This window comes from Malus domestica, chromosome 04 (assembly GCF_042453785.1).
Source record: "Malus domestica chromosome 04, GDT2T_hap1".
Lineage (NCBI taxonomy): Eukaryota > Viridiplantae > Streptophyta > Magnoliopsida > Rosales > Rosaceae > Malus > Malus domestica.
Genome location: NC_091664.1, coordinates 23,310,859 through 23,329,556, shown reverse-complemented (window position 1 = coordinate 23,329,556; position 18,698 = coordinate 23,310,859). Strand labels below are relative to the sequence as shown.

The following is an 18,698-nucleotide window of genomic DNA, read 5'->3' as shown; positions in this document are numbered from 1 at the left end:
TTAAGAAACCACGTTGAAATTAAGCAGACATTGTTGTAATAAGAAAAAACCTCAAATGTGCAGTATAATTGAAATCAACTCCATTTGGAGGGAATTAAAGAATGCCAAAACCACAATAACTTCATATTACATTAAACATTTTGGCTAATATGTTATAAGCACAACCAACTCATCCATATTAAGAACCCAACAGAAATAGAAACCAAATGATGCACTCTGGCAATTAATTGTTTCACGCATCAACTTGTGAACGAAAGGAAAGATGTGAACAGAAAATAAATTCAACAAAACTGGAAAAATGAAGAGAAGAAATTCCACTTATGAATAGTGGTTAGGAAAAAAAACCAAAATGAATCAAAAGTAGAAGAAATTCCATGACCGACTTGCATATTTATCCTATACAGCAGTCGTTATCAAACTCTTCAGTCGAGGCTCTACACATTGCTTATATCTGTGAGATGAATACGACAAACATTTGAGGTTGAATTAGTGAATTTCAAATACACTGGAAAAGAGAAAATGCAGACCACATCTTGACAAAAATTAGAGAAAATGGCGGATAAAAAATAGAAAGGGAAATCGATTAGGTACTCATGACTAAAGGAAGATTAGAAATTTCATGAAAATAAAAAGAAGAATTGAAAGCAAAATCAAATGTAGAAGAAAATTTTCATACTACTAAAACTACAATATTGGGCGAGTCTCGCCCAGACAACACACATCACATTTATCTCCACCGCCTGCACCGATACAAATGATTTGAAACCTAATGGAAAAAGCACGACAAATAATTGGAAAATGGATTAATATAAACAAAAACTCCCCAGAGCCAAGAGTTTCCTTGTAAGCATAAGAACCTCACCAACGGGCTTCATTGGAATGTAACGAATGCAGAGGGAAACATAAAGACACTTACATGGAGAAGAAACAAATCCAAGTTTTTCACTCAAAAGAAAATAACCAACAATCATACATGAAAATAGAAGGAAAAATGAATTTGGTTAATGGTGGACAACTGTTGGAAAAGAATGCAGAGATCACGGAGAATCCGAGATTGAAAGTTACCTGTGATAAGAATCAGTTGATGTAGAGGAAGAGTCTTTGTTAATATATCTATCTGTCAGTTTCTCCCTCCCTCTCGTTGTCTTCTCCTTGATTTCTGCACGACTACAAATAAATTGCCAAAATTAATATGAAAGTAAACTTACCCAGTGAAATTTGAACACAATGAATTACTTCTCCAGTAGAGTTCATTTCCATATCCTACTACTTTGAGAGGATTTAAAAAACCCTGTTTTCAAAAAATTTGGAATCTCTAATAACAGAAGAATCACACTATGCAAAACCCAAGTCGTTTATTAGGACGAAGAATCGCAAAAGCCTCGGAATTTGAAATCTCATACTTCATTTGAGGTTTTTTCTAATTGAAAACCCAACAATAATAATCCAATCGAAATTGATTGTAAAGACAAAAAGTGAAGGAATTTACGAAAAATCACCTGAAATCTTGTCTAAATCGAGTGTGGATTTCAAAGGAACTTCGAAAAAACACGAAGAAGAGGGGTCTGTGCGGAAGACGAAAGTGGGTTCATTTTTTCCGATGTTTGACCTGTTGTTTCTGTAGAACATGTAGTAGATGGCGGTTTCATCCGAGCTATAAAATATCGATGATATCGGAAATATATGGAAATTTCGATGAAAATATTGAGATATTATCGATATCGATAAAAATTGAATAAAAACCACGGAAATTATAAGAAAAACTTGAAAATTTTTATTGAAACTTTGCAAGATGTTTATTTAGTCAATTATCTATTAGTTTATCACAAAAAATTAGAAGGAAATGCATTGCATGATAGATATAACTGATTTAAGTTGATTATATAGCGAGCTGACAAACATTGTGAGTGTAGAAAATATGTAGTAATTAATGAAAAAAGTTTAAACACATCATAATCATTTATATATAATGAATTAGTATAATATTTTATACTTTATACATTGCATGGTAAGATACATGAGTGACTTAGCAAGGTCGAAAATATCGGTAGTTCAAAAAAATATCGATAGTCCAAAAACACGAAAATTTCGATGAAAATATCGGGATATTATGGATATTTTAGACCATAGTTTCATCTCATCATTGCGGTTAGATGTGGTGTTCGAGAGGTCTACTCTTTTTCCTCTCTCTCGGAAAGATAGGACACAATGCAGTATTTGTGGGAGGATTAATCCAAGGGTCAAAATGAATTTGAAGTGCAAGTATTTTCATCTGGCAGTTGTCAATTGTTATAGTTAAGATGGGCGTTTTTTTAATTTGCTTGTGCTTTTTTTTTTTAAGACAATTTTATACTCTTATGTTTTTTTTACTAGTTTATCCTCATTTTTTGAAATGTTTTGGGTTTGGTTGTGAAGAAAACAAAGGGGCTGTGTTGGCATTTTGAAATGCTTCACCTATTTGGCCTTCTCCCTTTATATATATAGATAGATAGATAGATGATAGAAAATCGGTTAAGGTGGTTTGTGTTAATCTTTAACTTATGAAGAACATTGATGGAGTTTTCTGTGTAGTCTCAGAGAGAGAGAGAGAGAGAGAGAGAGAGAGAGAGAGAGAGGGAGAATCACAACTAAATTATCCTTTTTGTATTCAATGAATGAATCTTATAGTACATAATTATATATATGCCTGACTTTCCTTACACACTAAGTAATCTTCTACTATCTAATTTAACTACCATAACAAGCTTATTCATTCATCTATTAACACTTGTCATGATCCGACGATTCTATATCTTTACACCCCCCTCGATCATATGCTTGGAGAAACCAAGCATAAGATTGGAACAATGAAGCTGAAATAAGGGTGCAGACAGTCCCTTTGTTAATATATCTATGAATTGTTCTTTTGATGACACATGATCAACATGGAGATCACCTCGAATGACTTGTTCCAGCACAAAATGATAATTTATTTTGATATGTTTCACTCGAGAATGAAAAATAGGATTATAGCATAATGCAATTGCTGAGATGTTGTCACAATAGATCATTGGTGCAGTGTAAATTGGTACACACATATCACATCATAACTGCCTTATCCATGCTAACTCATCAGCTGTAATTGCCAATGCCCTATATTTTGCTTCTGTAGATGATCTAGAAACATTATGTTGCTTCTTAGATGCCCAAGATATAGGACTTGAACCAAGATATACAATGTGACCAAAAGTGGATCTTCTATCATTTTGGTCACCTGCCCAATCAGCATCACTATAAGCTTGTCATTGTAACTTGCTTGTTCGAAATTGAAGACCATAATCCAAAATACCACTAAGATATCGTAGGATGCATTTGATAGCTACAACATGGGAGGCCATAGGGTTATTGACACACCTGACCCTGATGTTCTCCAAACATCAGGGTAGGCACTTGCTGGTTGACACCCGAAGGTGACAAAGACATATTAGGATGCATGAGAACAAATAAATATAAACAATACTTATAAATTCAAATACAATGATTATGCAATTATGGAATGTGTTCAGAGCATATAACTAATCATAGACACTAAAAAGGAATAATATAAAATTGAATGAACAAAAGGATGGGTCCTACACTGAAAGGACTCAAAGACGCCGATGCGGGAGTGCCTTGACGCCGGGATTGTACGCCTCGATTCTAAGTCCTGAGGGGGAGCAAAACAAAATATGAGTGGACCAAGTTGATATATAAGTAGTAATAAAATAGTTAATCAACAACGTACTAACCCCCAGGTTTAGAAAATTCGTATAACATAATAGGTAATAGGTTTTTCCGAAAACCTTAGCATGCCATAAAACATTTCCTAAAACATATATCATATATAGTGTGCTAACTAGTGGTATCAAATCGCCCGAAGGCTCTCCATCGCGCGCCTGTAGGCAGGACATACGCCCTGTAGGCAGAACATACGCTCGTAGACAGGACCGTTACGCACCCGTAGGTAGAACATATGCCAGTAGGTAGAACATACACCCATAGGAGGACAATCGCTCGTAAGCAGAACATACGCCCGTAGGCAAGACAGTGACCACCAGATACGCACAAAAACATTGAATATAATCTTTCCAACATAAGTACATATATCTTAAAACATCTTCATAGTATATAGTCATCCATCATATATACTACAAAGAGTGTAAAAACATGTTCATAAATAGTATATAGTCATTCATCATAAATACTACAAAGAGTTTAAAAACATGTTCATAAATAGTATATAGTCATCCATCATATATACTACAAAGAACATAAATTCGATAAAGTATGGTATTTCAAAATATTCTTCATAAAGCATGATAATCATAAAGCGTAAATCTAATTTACTCATAAAACGTTTCATAAAATGTAACCATTAAATCATGCTTTTCATGTATGCATTTCTACTATTAAAACATGCATTTTAGAAAGGGTCCACTCACAGATACTTCATCGTTGAAGAGCTATGACGTAATCGTCGCTAATAATCGCACCTAAGCACATAAAGGGTCTAATTAATAAAACTCTATCATAACGATTGAATTTTGGAAAATGGACTTCATAAGCGGATTTAGGACGTCGAAATTAGTCTAGGAGGGGTCCCGACCGAAACCCGAAAAAAAGTCAACAAAGAGTCAATGTTGACAGGTCAACGATCAACGGTCAAATAGGTCGGGTCAAAGGCCGATCAACGGGCCAAGTCACGGTTTGGGGCTACTGGGCCGAAGGCCCAAGGTCTGGGTCCAAAGGGGTTTGGGGTTTAATGGGTTAATAGGTTTAGAGATTGGGCCTGGGTTTAGGTCGGGTTACAAGGCCCATGGGTTTGGGCCAACTTTGAATTGGGTTTGGTTAGCTTAGGACTAGGTTGGGTTACTTGGGTTAGCTTCCATGGCCCAATTCTTTGGGCCGACCTAGTGCTCTTGGGTTGGGTTTGACCCAGTTTCTGGCCGGGGTGTGCTTGTTTTAAGGAAGAGGAAAGTCGAAGCTTTCCAAGCTCCGTTCAACCCCAAAACATGACCAAAACAGGTCATACAATATACCAAAATGAAGCCCAAGGAACAAGGAAGAGATTCGTACTAATTTCAAGGCGTGTGGTGGCTGGAGTTGGCCTAAAAACGCCATAGAAGCCACGGGTACATGCCGAAAACTAAGTTTAGCTCGTCCGAGGCGATTTCTCGATGTTTCAACGCCCACAATACACATATATGATTAGAAGTGAAATATGGGAACCAAAAAGGAAATCTTTGGAGTGTTTTTCGAGACCTACCTATGTAGAGGGTAATGGAGACCCGCTGGAGCTACTTCATGCATTTGTACCAATTCTTGGGGTGTCCAAATTCTGGAGTTGTCACACACAGAGGAGGGAGATGGACAAGAAAGGTGAGGGAGGTCCCAGAGAGAGTTAGTGTATGTGTGTAGGTGCTCGGGGGAAAAGAGAGCTGAGGGAGAGAGAGTGAAGGTGTGCACGGGAAGGGGAACAAATGAGGAGTTGGGCTGGGGGACAAAAACTAATGGTGGGCCCCACTTGGGCATACCAAAGAAGACCCAAAAATAATATTTTAAACAAATATCCCATAACCCAATTGAATTTACCACAATACCCATATGTTCCTAAATATCCGAGACGGGTTGTTATAGTTATGCATGAACTGACAATATTGATTAACAGAGAAGGCAATATCAGGCCTTGTAAAGGTTAAGTATTGCAAGGCTCCCATAATGCTTCGATACTGTTGTGGACTGTGATAAGGAGTGCCCTCAGTTTTAGATAACCTGTGATAAGGCAAACATGGTGTGGCACTAGGTTTTGAATCTTGCAAACCAACCTTTTTGAACAAGTCCTTTTTGTACTTAGTTTGGGAAACAAAGAGACCATGAGACTGATATGTTATCTGTATCCCCAAGAAATAGTGTAATTGACCCAAGTCCTTCATGTCAAACTCCTTAGTTAATGCTTAAACAACTTTATCAATCAACTGAGATAAACTGCCAGTTAGGATGATATCATCCACATATAAAATGAGAACAATAGTACCAAGATGAGTGTGTTGCACAAACAATGATGGGTCTGCAAGAGAAGCCTTAAATCCCAACCATGGTAAAAAGCTTGTAAATTTTTCATTTCAGGCTCGGGGAGCTTGTTTCAAACCATAAAGTGACTCCCTAAGTTTGCAAACATAATGAGAGGGATGAATTGAACTTTCAAAGCCTTGTGGTTGAGACATATACTGTCACGCCCCAAAAAGAGGCACGTAATAATGCCATGCTCTATTAGTAACTTAATACTATAGTGTTAAAATCTAACACTATAGCACTACATTCCTAATAGAACGTAAGGCTATTTGAGGGGAATAAAATAATTTATTTTTGAGCAGTACGGAAGCGGAAATTATATTGGTAAAACGAAGAATAAAAGGGCAACTGAATTTGGATAAAATTTTTACATAGGAAAAGAATTTCACAATCTACAACAAAACCAAAGAGTTTAAGGTAATTATCATACTAAACCAACTCTTTAGTACGATTTGAAAATGCAAAACGTTGAGTTTGGCTACAAAAATCCCTTCAAGACGATGAGGCTATGAACAACTGAGAAGTTGACAAGTAACAAACAACGCTAGTCCCGACTTTTGTCCAGTTCGTCTACTTATAGGTGCACCAGACCTGTAATAAAGTAATGGTAAGCATCACAAACGTTCATCGTTCCCCCTCAGGGAATCCACCCCAGCTAGGTTTGAAAATAGTATACGACACTATATATACTATAGGAAAATGATTGATGCACAACAAAAGCTTTGTTTAGTTTTGAAAATAGGTTATATGCTCACACAATTTCCTTTAAAAAAACAATAGGGATCCCAATAAATTGCTACATGCCTGATGACCAGTCTAATGACCAACTACTCGCTTACCTGGACCAACTCCGAACGAATATACTTATGGTAAGTTGTAGCGAGAGTGTCCCTTAATGCTCTACCCTTAGATGTCCTAGTACCTCTCCTAGAAAGGTAGCGATACTAATCCCTTTGTAGTATCCCCTCCGGAGGTTTAGGGGATCGAAACCCAAGGCGGTCGCTATGCCCCCTTCACTCTCAAGTCATCACTTTAATTTGTAGCATAAAACAACATGTATATCATGATATAAAACAAAACCATTTTTCCTTATGGTTCTATCACAACAAAATCTATGTAGCTTTCATAGGCATTCGTATATTTACATATACATACATGCACAAAATTCCATAACTAGGGTAAGTGAGGATTCTCCTACCTGGTCTCCAAGCCAAGCAAGCAATATTCCTCACCAATACCTCGATTAAACGCAAGCACTACGAGTAATTGGAGTCCCTAGTTCAACAATTACAATATGCCACTATATGTCCATATATAATGACTAAACTTTATTCCCATAACAACAACTATATCCAATAGGGACCTTCACTTAACCAGAATAAAAATTATGTATTTGAACTTTTTATTATTTCAAATAGATCCCAAAATTTTTGATAATTGCACTTTGGACCCCAAACTTTTAGTAATTTACACAATTACCCCAAAACTAAAACTATTTTTGTAGTTCAGTCCCTGGTATGAAACCAGTGGCTTTGAGGTCTATTTTCCCAGAAATTCAACATATCTTTCAAGCCAAAACACAATCCATCAATAGTACAACTCACTTCTTCCATACAAACGTCCTTTAAGGACTAAATTTGATGAATTTCGAGTCAAACATCAATTTTTTTTCTAAATCTCATCCATATGAAACTTGTACAAAATCCCAAAAATCTGATCATATGTAAATCTTTACCTTAATGTCTGAGAAATCGTTGTCCAGTCATCAAATAGGCTTCAAAGCCCTCAAATTATGCAAGAACAAGCTTGAATCGAAGATTTAAGCCTAATTAGTCATAAACCCAATTTGAACGAATTATTCAAACCTAAATAATAATTCCTCAAAATTTACCTTAGAATGTTGAGCTCGATTCACTGAACATGTAGACGAAAACTATTCCTCAATCGAAATTTTGGATTGAAAGTTACGAATTTCGAAAGATTAACAAAAAAAATTCTTCTCTACAAAGGCTTAACATGCATGCTTGCATGTAGCCATATATCTCACTACAGCGTCCAACCCGTGCACTAGTTGGTAACCAAAACCAAAAGAATGAAGTCCCTATTTATAGGGAAATGGTTGCTCCAATTAGCTTGTCATTGGTTGACATAGAGGCAAAGAAAGTCTACATGCAAGTGGTGTCAATTGCATGATAAAAGCATTGACACCGCTCTTGCCACCTTCAGCTGCAAGGCTACTTACAAGCAGCTCAAATACTTGGTTTAAAATCACTGTAGATGCTCATAGAACTACTTAATGCCACGTCCAACCTGTAACTTCCAATAGTCATCCTTGTATGCCAATCCAAAGTTGACAACAAGGCTTCTTGATAATTCTTATAAATTAGCAGCATGGTGGAGCTTATCAATATATAACCATGAATAAGCTACTAGGTTCTCTTGCGGAAGGTGGCCGTCTAATTGATCTCCACGTGGCTAATTCCATCACTTGTAAGCTGTCTTGCGTCATCGACACATTGGTACAACATGAAATTATCTTAAAAATTCATTCAAGTTCCTAAAAGTAATCCGAAAGATGTTACAAACTCGTAATGACGTTCACCATCTTCTCAATAAATAAGCACAATATATTTTTTTTTTCAAATATTTCTCTTCTTCAATAATAAGTTCTTGGGATCTTACATATACACCACTTCATGCAGATCACCATGAAGAAATGCATTCTTCACATCCATTTGCCTTAAGGACCATTTAAACTAAGATGCTAATGCCAAAATTAACCTAACTGTGGTAGGTTTCACTACAGGACTAAAAGTCTCATTGTAATCAACTCGCTCCTCTTGGTTATAGTCTTTTGCAATTAGCTTGCTTTATATCTTGCCATTGAACCATCATGATTGGTTTTGATACGATAGACCCACTTACAGCGTACTAAGTTTTTGTTAGATGCAATGGAACTATAGACCAAGTATTTTGAGATTTCAAGGCAGTGATCTTATCTTCCATAGCAGCAATCCATTCTGGTATTTTACTAGTAGACTTAAAAGTTGCAGGTTTTCAAACTTGTGTAGATGACTTAACTGTAGCTGAGAACACCTTCTTCTTGGATATGCTACTTTTAGATCGAGTTTGCATAGGGTGCAAACTCACCGAGGGTATGAGAAGGACAACTGACAGATTTTCAAGTTGAAAATTAAGATCAACAGGGATTGGGGACTGTGTAGTATCTGCAATTGATGAAGCAAATGATGAATGATGAGGGAGAGATTCCATAGATCCCAAAGTATTAACAAGTATGGACATGGAACACTCTAAGGCATTAGTGGTAGTAGCAGTTGAAATGATATTGTTATGTGAATTGACTAGTGAAGAAGGAATTGTTGGTTGTAATTATGATGATGTGTATGTAGTGAGTGGTGATGCATGGTTGGAGGTAATGATGGATGAATAAGGAAAGTTTGTCTCATCAAACAAAACATGTCTTGAGACATATATTTTGTTTATAAGAGACAAAGATAACCTTTATACTGGCATGCATAGCCTATGAATATGCATTGTGAGGTTTTAGGTTGCAACTTACTAGAGTTCAACTATTTTAAAAGTGGGAAACAAGCATAGCCAAAGACTTTAAGATGAGATATAGAGGGTGGGGTTCCAAACAAGCATTGAAAGGGAGATGACATATGAAGAGTTTGACATACCATTCTATTTATGAGATAAACAAAAATGACACAAGCATGAAACCAAAATTTAGGTGGTAACTTTGCTGTTTGAAGTAGAGTAATGGCTGTTTCAAGTATGTGTCTATGCTTCCTTTCAGCTAGACCGTTTTGTTTAGGGGCATATGGACTTGACTTCTGATGAATTATACATTTTTTTAGTAGGTATTGTTTGAATTTGTGATTGGAGTATTCACCCCCACCATCACTTTGAGATACTTTCACATTTGTAGAAAATTGAGTAACCAAAAAACTGTGAAGGTTGACAAATACACCAAAAACTTCAGTTTTATTTACTAAGGGGAAAATCCAAGTAAACTTGGTACATTCATCCACAAAACTTACATAGAATCTATAACCTTCAATGGAAACAATGGATGAAGGACCTCAAACATCACTATATATGATCTCTAGAGGTTGTAACACAAATGGAAGCTTGGCAAACTTGCCTTCCAAAAAAGATTTACAAATTGAAGACACATGATCTAAAGATGTATGAATGTTGGATTGTTTTAACATTGCAGAAGTAACAATGTTGGAAGGATGTCCTTGTCTTTGGTGCCCCAAATTTATTTTGACTTGACTGCCAAGATAACATGTTTGTTGCTGAAAGGATGCATTGTATTTTTGTGCTTGAGTGATGAGATGCTATGGAATGTGAAAGGGTATAGGATAGAGACCTTCTCTACACAGTCCCTGAAGGAGGATTTTCCTTGTGATCTTGTCCTGGATCCAGAAACAAAACTCATCACAAATGAATCGACATTTGTTATCTTTACATAGTCGATATATAAATAAAAAATGTTGTGATAATATTTTCTTTAACTCGAAAGCATACTTAGGATTATGAAGAGTAGTATAGCCTGTATTAGAGATTGGCAAACCTGAGCCACTTGTAGTTGTTACTGTATCATTGCGAGAAAATGGTGTTGCTAGATTAAGATTGGAGAGATCCGAGGTTATATGAGAAGTAGCCCTAGTATCAACAACCCAGAATTGTTCTTGTGGTGCAGAAAGAGAAAATGCAATGTGCATTGCAGAGAGATTGGAAGATGGTGATCTGCCTTGATAAGTGAAGTTTCCCCTGTGATAACATTGAACTGCAGTGTGCCCAAACTTCCAGCAAATTTGGCATTGAACTTTGGATGGTGTTGAAGTTGTAGAGGAATGTCTCTAAAAACAATCTACATCAATGTGACCCTTTTTGTTGTATATTTGACATGTAGGAACTTCATAACCATACTCGGGACAAGTGGAAACATGAGGTTTGGTAGTTCCAAGAATTCTAGTACTTGGATTAGAAGATCTTGCATTATACCTTGAATTGGAGTGAAAATTGATCCTGCCCTTACCTCTTCCTTGAAAACCATTCGAAATATAGTCTCCATTGTAGTTAGAGGAATGATTATTGTAGCCACCATTAGTTGAACCACCACTATAAGCCTGTGACTGTGAGGAACCACTGGAAGGCTCTTCTCCTAACATAAGAGCTTTGCCTTTGCCTGATGTTTCTTGTGCAACCATTGCAGTAACAAAAGACTCAGAAACTGAATGTTGCTTAGTAGTTGCTTCCTCAGCTAACAATTGGGATCGAAACTCCTTAAGAGTGATCACATTTTCCTTGCCTCTTATAACTGTCCTGAAGGTATTATATTCAGAAGGCAAACCTTTCAGTGCCAATTTCACAATATCATCATCTCCAAATGTTACACCAGCTGCAGAAAGATGATCCCTCACATCTTTAATTCGTTGCAAATATGTTGAAACTGAATATGTTCCCTTCGTAATGTTTTGCAACTTAGTTTTTAACTGAAAAATACAGCATGCAGTAATGATCTTGAGAAGATTGCAGTGCCTTATACTTCTTAAAGTTTTGCATTCATCAATGAAACTCCTGGAAGCTCCTTCTTGTTGAAGGTTTAACACCTTAACAGCTACTACCGCCATCACTAGAAAGTACTCCTCTGTATATGGAACCAAAACTTCCCGAACCAATGAGATTTTCCTTTGAAAACCCGTTGGTTGATTCAAAGAGTTGTAAATAAGAGACACATGATTTCGAGTCCTCATCGGTGCGTGAAGTTAAAGGTCAACTTCTTGACTTTTCACCTTTGCACAAGCAGCAATGAAACATGAGAGTAATTATTAATGCAAGTGCGCAAGTTAGAGGGATTATTACTTTTGGGGAAAGTAGTCCTCGAGATGATTTAGATTTTTTGCTGGTGCATACAGGTAGAAGTAATTCTCGGATGCCACCACAGAGCTTATTATTTCTAAGAATCGAGAAACCACTCGCATTTGAAAATATCCCTTCCGAGGGCAATTCATCCTAAAATTGATTATGTGAAACATTGAGTTGCTGTAGAGATCCAAGCTTACCCAAAAAGTCAGGAATCTGGCCAGATAAATTATTGCATGAAATATCAAGTTCTTCCAAGCCTCTTAACTTGGCCAGAGATTGAGGAATTGTTCTTTCAAATTCGTTACCTTCCAAATATGGACGCACCAAACTAGCACAGCTGCCAAGGGTTTTGGGGATTTCACCTGATAACTTGTTTCCTGATACATCTAGCTCCGAGAGATGTACCAACTCGCCCACTTCAGATGGTAGAGAACGAGTCAAAGAACTGTTCGATATGGACAAAGAAATTGAAAGGGATGAAAGCTCGATAACCTCTTTAGGTATGGTGCCACTTAGCTGATTACTAGAAAGGTTAAGCATCAACAAGTTTTGGCAGCTCCCAAGACTTGGAGGTATGCTTCCCTCAAACCTATTCCCCTCCATGAAGAGCCTTGTGACCGAAGTCAAGTTGCCTAGCGTCGATGGGATTGTCCCGGAAAATTGGTTAAGATATAAATACATCCCCTGCAACTTCTGAAGCTTTCCGATTGCATCAGGGACAGTACCACCAAGAGAGTTTTGTTCCATTCCTAGACTGGTCAAGTTTACAAGATTCACAATGCCGAAAGGGATGCTTCCATGTATTAAATTCCCACCCATTGTAAAAATTCTCAGTTTCGTCGAAAGGTTGGCTATGGATTCTGGCAATTCTCCTCCAAAACGATTACGACTAAAACTCAACACCTCAAGATTAGTACAATTCGCCAGGAAACTGAGAGAATTCAGGTCACCTGTTTTCCCACTTCCAAGCCTATTGTCGTCAAAGTTTAGTCTCAACAAGCTTCTCAAACTTCCAAAATTTTCAGCAGGGAGTTTTCCCGTGAGGCCATTTTCGGCAAAATCAAGAAATAGAAGTTTAGAAGCATTTGACAACGAAACAGGAATACTTCCGGTGAATTTGTTGATACCGCCAGCAAATATCTCAAGATTAGGAAGAGTAGTCCCCACATTCTGTGGGAGCTCTCCATGCAGCTGGTTCTGAGTAACTGTAATATAGTATATCAACGATATATTATAGATTGAAGAAGGAACCGTACCGGAAAGTTTGTTTGATGGAATTATGAATCTTCCCAAGCTTGTCAACCGCCCGAGAGCATTTGGTATGCTTCCTTAAAATTGTTGTAAGCAAGAGAGATTGCGTACCGGGAAGAAAAGTTTCCTATCCAATCCGGAATTGCTCCAATGAGATTGTTGTCATCAACCCAAAAATGAGTTAAATTCAACAACGAACTGAGTTGGTCCGGAATTGACCCAATAAGCTTATTTGCACCAACATCAAACATTCTCAGCTGCGTGCAGCGAGATATATTAGTTGGAATTTTCCCGCCCAAGGAATTCGAAGACAGGTTGAGGTATTTCAGGCTTGCTAGACGTCCCATTCTTGAGGAATTTCACCATAAAAATTGTTGTCTATGAAGTTGATTCCAGTAAGATAAGTAAGGTTTCCGATAGAAGGTGGTATGGAGCCTACCAGTTTTTGAGCTTCCAAGTTCAAGATCACGACTCTTTTGTTTGAAACGTTGCATGTAACGCCAATCCAACTGCACAAATCTGTCGAATCATTCCACGAGTTCATGATATGGAGAGGATCATTTGTTATTCTTCTCTTCAAGTCCAGCAGAGCGAGGCGGTCAGATTCGTTTCCAAAGACGAATTCCGGGCACGTGATCATGCATAAGAGAAAGAACCCGGGAAGGAATTTAAACAGAAGTTTCATGCAGCAAGTATACGAAAGCTCCATTTTGTTGCAAATCTGATTACAGATTTCATTTTGCTTTTTTTTAATTGTGATTTTGTTGAATGCAGTGTTCGAAAAGAGGACTCTGATTCTTCATTATTGGGTTAATATTGTAGTGGATTTGTCTTCATTCAGTGAGGAGATGCGATTACGAGACATAGCCTCACTGTCAAAGAGGTATAGGAAGACTTGGGAAAAAATTCTAAAAAAAAGACTTGAACTACTTGAATCTAAGGGGAAACATGGCACAAAACAGCAGCCAAGATTCATATATATATAGTTGATCTCACTTAGTGGGATAAGACTTTGTTGTTATTTTATTTGTTTCCTATCAGCAGCCCCATCAACCGGAGAAATTCTTAAATGCGGATATCCAAACAACGCGGCCGTAATCCGACTGCCCTCCGAAACATCCCCACTTGTATCTTGATCCCATCCCTTTGTGCTTGGTTACTTTTGGTGTCCTGGACGGCCGTCTGTACCCAAGCATCACTCCATTGATCACTAGGGCCAGATTGTTAATTTCACCATATGGAGATTAGAGTTGTTAATTGGAAGTGGGGAAGCACGCCAAAGATCGATTAAGACGAGTTTGGAAATATTAAGGCCTAATCTGAGTTTTGGACCGGGAACCTCTCCTAAGCTAAGGATGAGGATCCTCTTGATCAAGGAGTGTGGACCGTTGGAAATCCAACGGTTATAATTATTATAATTCTAAAGGGACATCCTGTTTGTAACCGTTGGATCATCCAACGACTCACACTCTTTGATCAGTAGGATCCTCATCCTTAGCTCAGGAGAGGATCCTAGTCCGTTTAGTTTTGCATCACAAACTTATTTTATATTATCATCTACTGTATTTGTTTGAAGAAGCGTTAGAATGATAAGGCGCTTTACTATGTGGACCAGTTTATTTAGGGTTTGAGTTGACATCAGCCTGTCTCAAATAATTAACATGGCCAAGATATTTGCAGCTCATAAGAGGCTACCATTTTGCTAACAGTTTTATAATTTCTGTACACAGAATAGATCTTACATCTAAGCGCATTGTCAGCTAATACTGGGAGGAGTCTTTTCACATTCAGCTTGCAAAATTGAATCAAATAAATTCACAAAACCTTTGTCTTACTATCATATTACTCCAGATTCTGGCATACACCTGGATATCTATATATATATAAATACACACACATATATATATCCGTTTTCATGCAGGGTTTTTGAAATAAAGGTAAAGTTTTTGCATCAGTATACAATCTCCTCGAGCTAAATTCTTATTTTTGAAAAGGATTAAATACAAGGCAATTACACATTAAGATGCTAAAAACTACAAGATAGTCCATGCCTTTTTTGTTTGGTTTTGTAATAAATGTCCACCCACTATTAACCAAAATTTATATATTTAACGCAATTATTTGGCTAGTACTGAGGGTGACATGTTAAAGGTGTCGATAGGAAGAGTATCAATTATCTAATATATAATATTATAATAATTGTCTTGGAAAAATAAATTAGGCGCTCTCTATGTTATCGTAAGCAAGGAAGAAAATATCGGTAATATCGGAAATATCGGTAGTCCGAAAACACGGAAATATCGATGGAAATATCGGGATAATATCGATATCGATAAAAATTACATGGAAACCACGGAAATTGTAAGAAAAACTTGGAAATTTTTATTGAAACTTTGCAGGATGTTTATTTAGTCAATTATCTATTAGTTTATCACAAAAAATTGGAAGGAAATGCATTGCATGATGGATTTAACATTATCAAGTTGATTATATAGCGAGCTGACAAACATTGTGAGTGTAGAAAATATGTAGTAATTAATGAAAGAAGTCTAAACACACCATAATCATTTATATATAATGAATTAGTACAATATTTTACACTTTATACATTGCATTTTTGGTTCTTCTCTGACAGAATTTGGTCTTCACGTGGAGAAGAAGATAAAGTAAGCAGATTTTTTGGTTCTTCTCTGACAGAATATTTGGTTCTTCTGAGCAAAGTCACTTCCAATTCTTTCATACAAAACCGTGTGCCACACACACACATCCTCAAAGTTTTTTTCTTTTTCTCTCGAATAACACACACATACATAACCATACACACACACACACACACACACACACACACAAAACCATGGTTTTATACAAAACCATGTGCCAAAACTCTCTCGGATAACACACACACACACATAACCATACACGTGAACACACACACACACACAAAACCATGGTTTTATACAAAACCATGTGTCAAACCGTGTGCCACAAACACACACACACACACACCCTCAATGTATTTTTTTCTTTCTCTCGGATAACACACACACACTTCTCCCTCATTCCACACACACACACACGCACACACCCTCCATCTACAGAGATCGGAGATCTCTCTTCTCCCAAACACACACACACACACACAGAGATTGGTGATCTCTCTTCTCCATTCTCCGATCTCTCTTCTCCCTTCTCCGATCTCTCTTCTCCCAAACACCCACATACAAAGAGAGATCTCCGATCTCTCTTCTCCCAAACACACACACACACACACAGATCTCTCGATCTCTCTTCTCCCTTCGCCGTTGATCGTGGCTCTGGCGAAGTCAGAGTTGGCTCAGTCGTCTCTGGCGGTGCGCCGCTGAGCAAGGATCACGTTCAGTCATCTGGTTCGTCTTCGTCTTCGTCAGGTGAGATTCCATTGAAACCCTAAACCCTAAACCGACTTCACATATGTTGAATCGTTTATGCATGCGTGAAATCTGAAGTTTATATGTGAAATTGATGTTAAAATTCGTGTTTTTGCAAGGTTTTTGGGACGAAATCGGCCCGGGAATAGGCACACCGTCTCCGGCGTTCTTCTCCGACGTCGCCTCGGAGTCCGATTGCACCAAACTCAAAAAAATTTCGCCGATATTTCCAAAATATCGCAATATTTGGCCGAAAACCATTCGGATACCACTTAGAATATCCATCACCCGAAAAACCGATAATATCGGCGATATTTCGCCGATATTATCGGCATTTTCTTCCATGATCGTAAGCTTCTTTTCATTTGGCAGTTGTTTTTGTTCTTTATATAATTGAAACCCTTCCTAGCTATCAATTTAAGCTCTCATATATTGTCAATAGGTTAATATATATATATATATATATATATATATATATATGTATGTAAACTCTCAATATTAAAAACAAAGAAGAGCTTGGCTCCTTAAGGTTGAGGAGGAGGTTATGTATATAAACTCTCAATATTAAAAACGGAGAAGAGCTTGGCTCCTTAAGGTTGAGGAGGAGGTCCTCCTCAAAATACTTAAGTTTAGTCAATCAATTGTAGTAAAAGAACGGTTCGTAATGCATTTACCAAATCTATCCATATATTTTTATACAATTCAATTACTCAACAATTTTAGTTTTATTATTATTTTTTTTGTGGAGTTGATGTTTACAGAGTGACGTATATATAATATGAACCGTTCTTATCATAAGCACGATATTCTTTGAATACGCAACGAAGTACTTTAAGGAGAAATTTCTCCTCAATCTAAGGAGCCAAGTGTTTTTCTTAATAAGGACCATTTCTGGTTTGTTCAACTTTTCCACATCTGATAGTTCAGTTATTTGGTCATATTAAACAATAATTAGGGAGTTATGTCTTATTATTAGTGATCATGTATACACAAAATAGATGTTTCTACTGAAATTGACTTTTGGTTATTTACTAGTTCGTTATTCAGTTATATTTTAAATAAATAATATTATCTATACTAAAGGGGATAAGAGGTGGGCCCTTAACCTCACAATAGACTAGCTATTGAGAATGAGTCTCACATTGATGAGATGATGGACCTTGCATAGACTTATAAGAGGTTGAATTACTTCTCATATTGTCAATTGGTTTTAAAGTAGAACCACAACTTTCTTTACTAGCAACAATGTTGTTCAAATTCACTTTGGTGAAAATCGAGCATAAATCCTCTCACTTACAATCGCTTACATGTGAGTGGACGGTTCTCAGCATAATAATCAAAACTGGGGAGCCGTTCCCGCGCTTAAGTTTTGACGAGCTTCCTGATCACTACATATCGCAATGCAACCTTGGAATTTTCCTGACCATGCTGGTTTCCTACGTTCTAGCAATGTGTTTTTTTGGGGCCTTCCAAGACCCCATCCTATCTGGTTTATACCTTTTCTTATACAGTATTTATGTATCATGAATGGAAGAAAATAATTTCATTAATAAGGACATTTTATCTGCCATATAACATAAAATTTTAAGATTGAATAACGTGAATCAGCCAAGTAATAGCCGAATAATTGCATAAGGATTAATTTAATGCCCAATGCAAAAAGAAGTCACAAGTTGCATGCAGAGACGCAACCCCTTGAATCGAATCATATACGTATTTTTCTGATGGCACTACATAATTGTAATTAGAGGCGAGGACGTACGTTGCTTAAAAATAAGACTTGAATAATTTTGCTGCATGTTCCAAAAGTCGGATGCGACCTCTCTTGATCGATAAATTAAAAGAACAACTAATGAAAATAATTTGAAAATTTTGAATTTTAATTAAAATAACAAAAATGTGTTGTAAGTGAATAGTGTCAGAAGTGATTTTTTAAAGTAAAAATATCATTTTCGTTAAAAGTGAACAGTACCATAAGTATTACGTTAAAACTTCCTAAATTAAATGAAAAAAAATATATACTGCACTAATTAGCGAGAAAATCACAAT

The 18,698-nt window shown here is 36.9% G+C and overlaps 1 protein-coding gene and 1 long non-coding RNA gene across 2 annotated transcripts; one reads left to right on the top strand and one right to left on the bottom strand.

Annotated features, from left to right (window-relative positions):
- Window positions 1-12,138: 12,138 nt before the first annotated feature.
- On the bottom strand, window positions 12,139-13,589 carry LOC103433656 (putative receptor-like protein kinase At3g47110). The gene is made up of 2 exons (XM_070820249.1): window positions 13,295-13,589; window positions 12,139-13,196 (listed from the first exon to the last, which is right to left on the bottom strand). Exons 1-2 carry the CDS (start codon window positions 13,587-13,589, stop codon window positions 12,139-12,141), a joined length of 1,353 nt encoding a protein of 450 aa, XP_070676350.1.
- Window positions 13,590-16,030: 2,441 nt separating this feature from the next.
- Window positions 16,031-17,350, top strand: LOC103433583 (uncharacterized). Its single transcript, XR_529162.4, has 2 exons — window positions 16,031-16,649; window positions 16,769-17,350. It is a non-coding gene; the product is annotated as an uncharacterized lncRNA (long non-coding RNA).
- Window positions 17,351-18,698: the final 1,348 nt, after the last annotated feature.

Coding starts and splice junctions, on each gene's coding strand:
- LOC103433656 (XM_070820249.1), bottom strand. CDS start 13,589: ATGGGACGTCTAGCAAGCCTGAAATACCTCAACCTGTCTTCGAATTCC. Junction 13,197..13,294: donor ATACCAAATGCTCTCGGGCG/GTTGACAAGCTT, acceptor ACTATATTACAG/TTACTCAGAACCAGCTGCAT.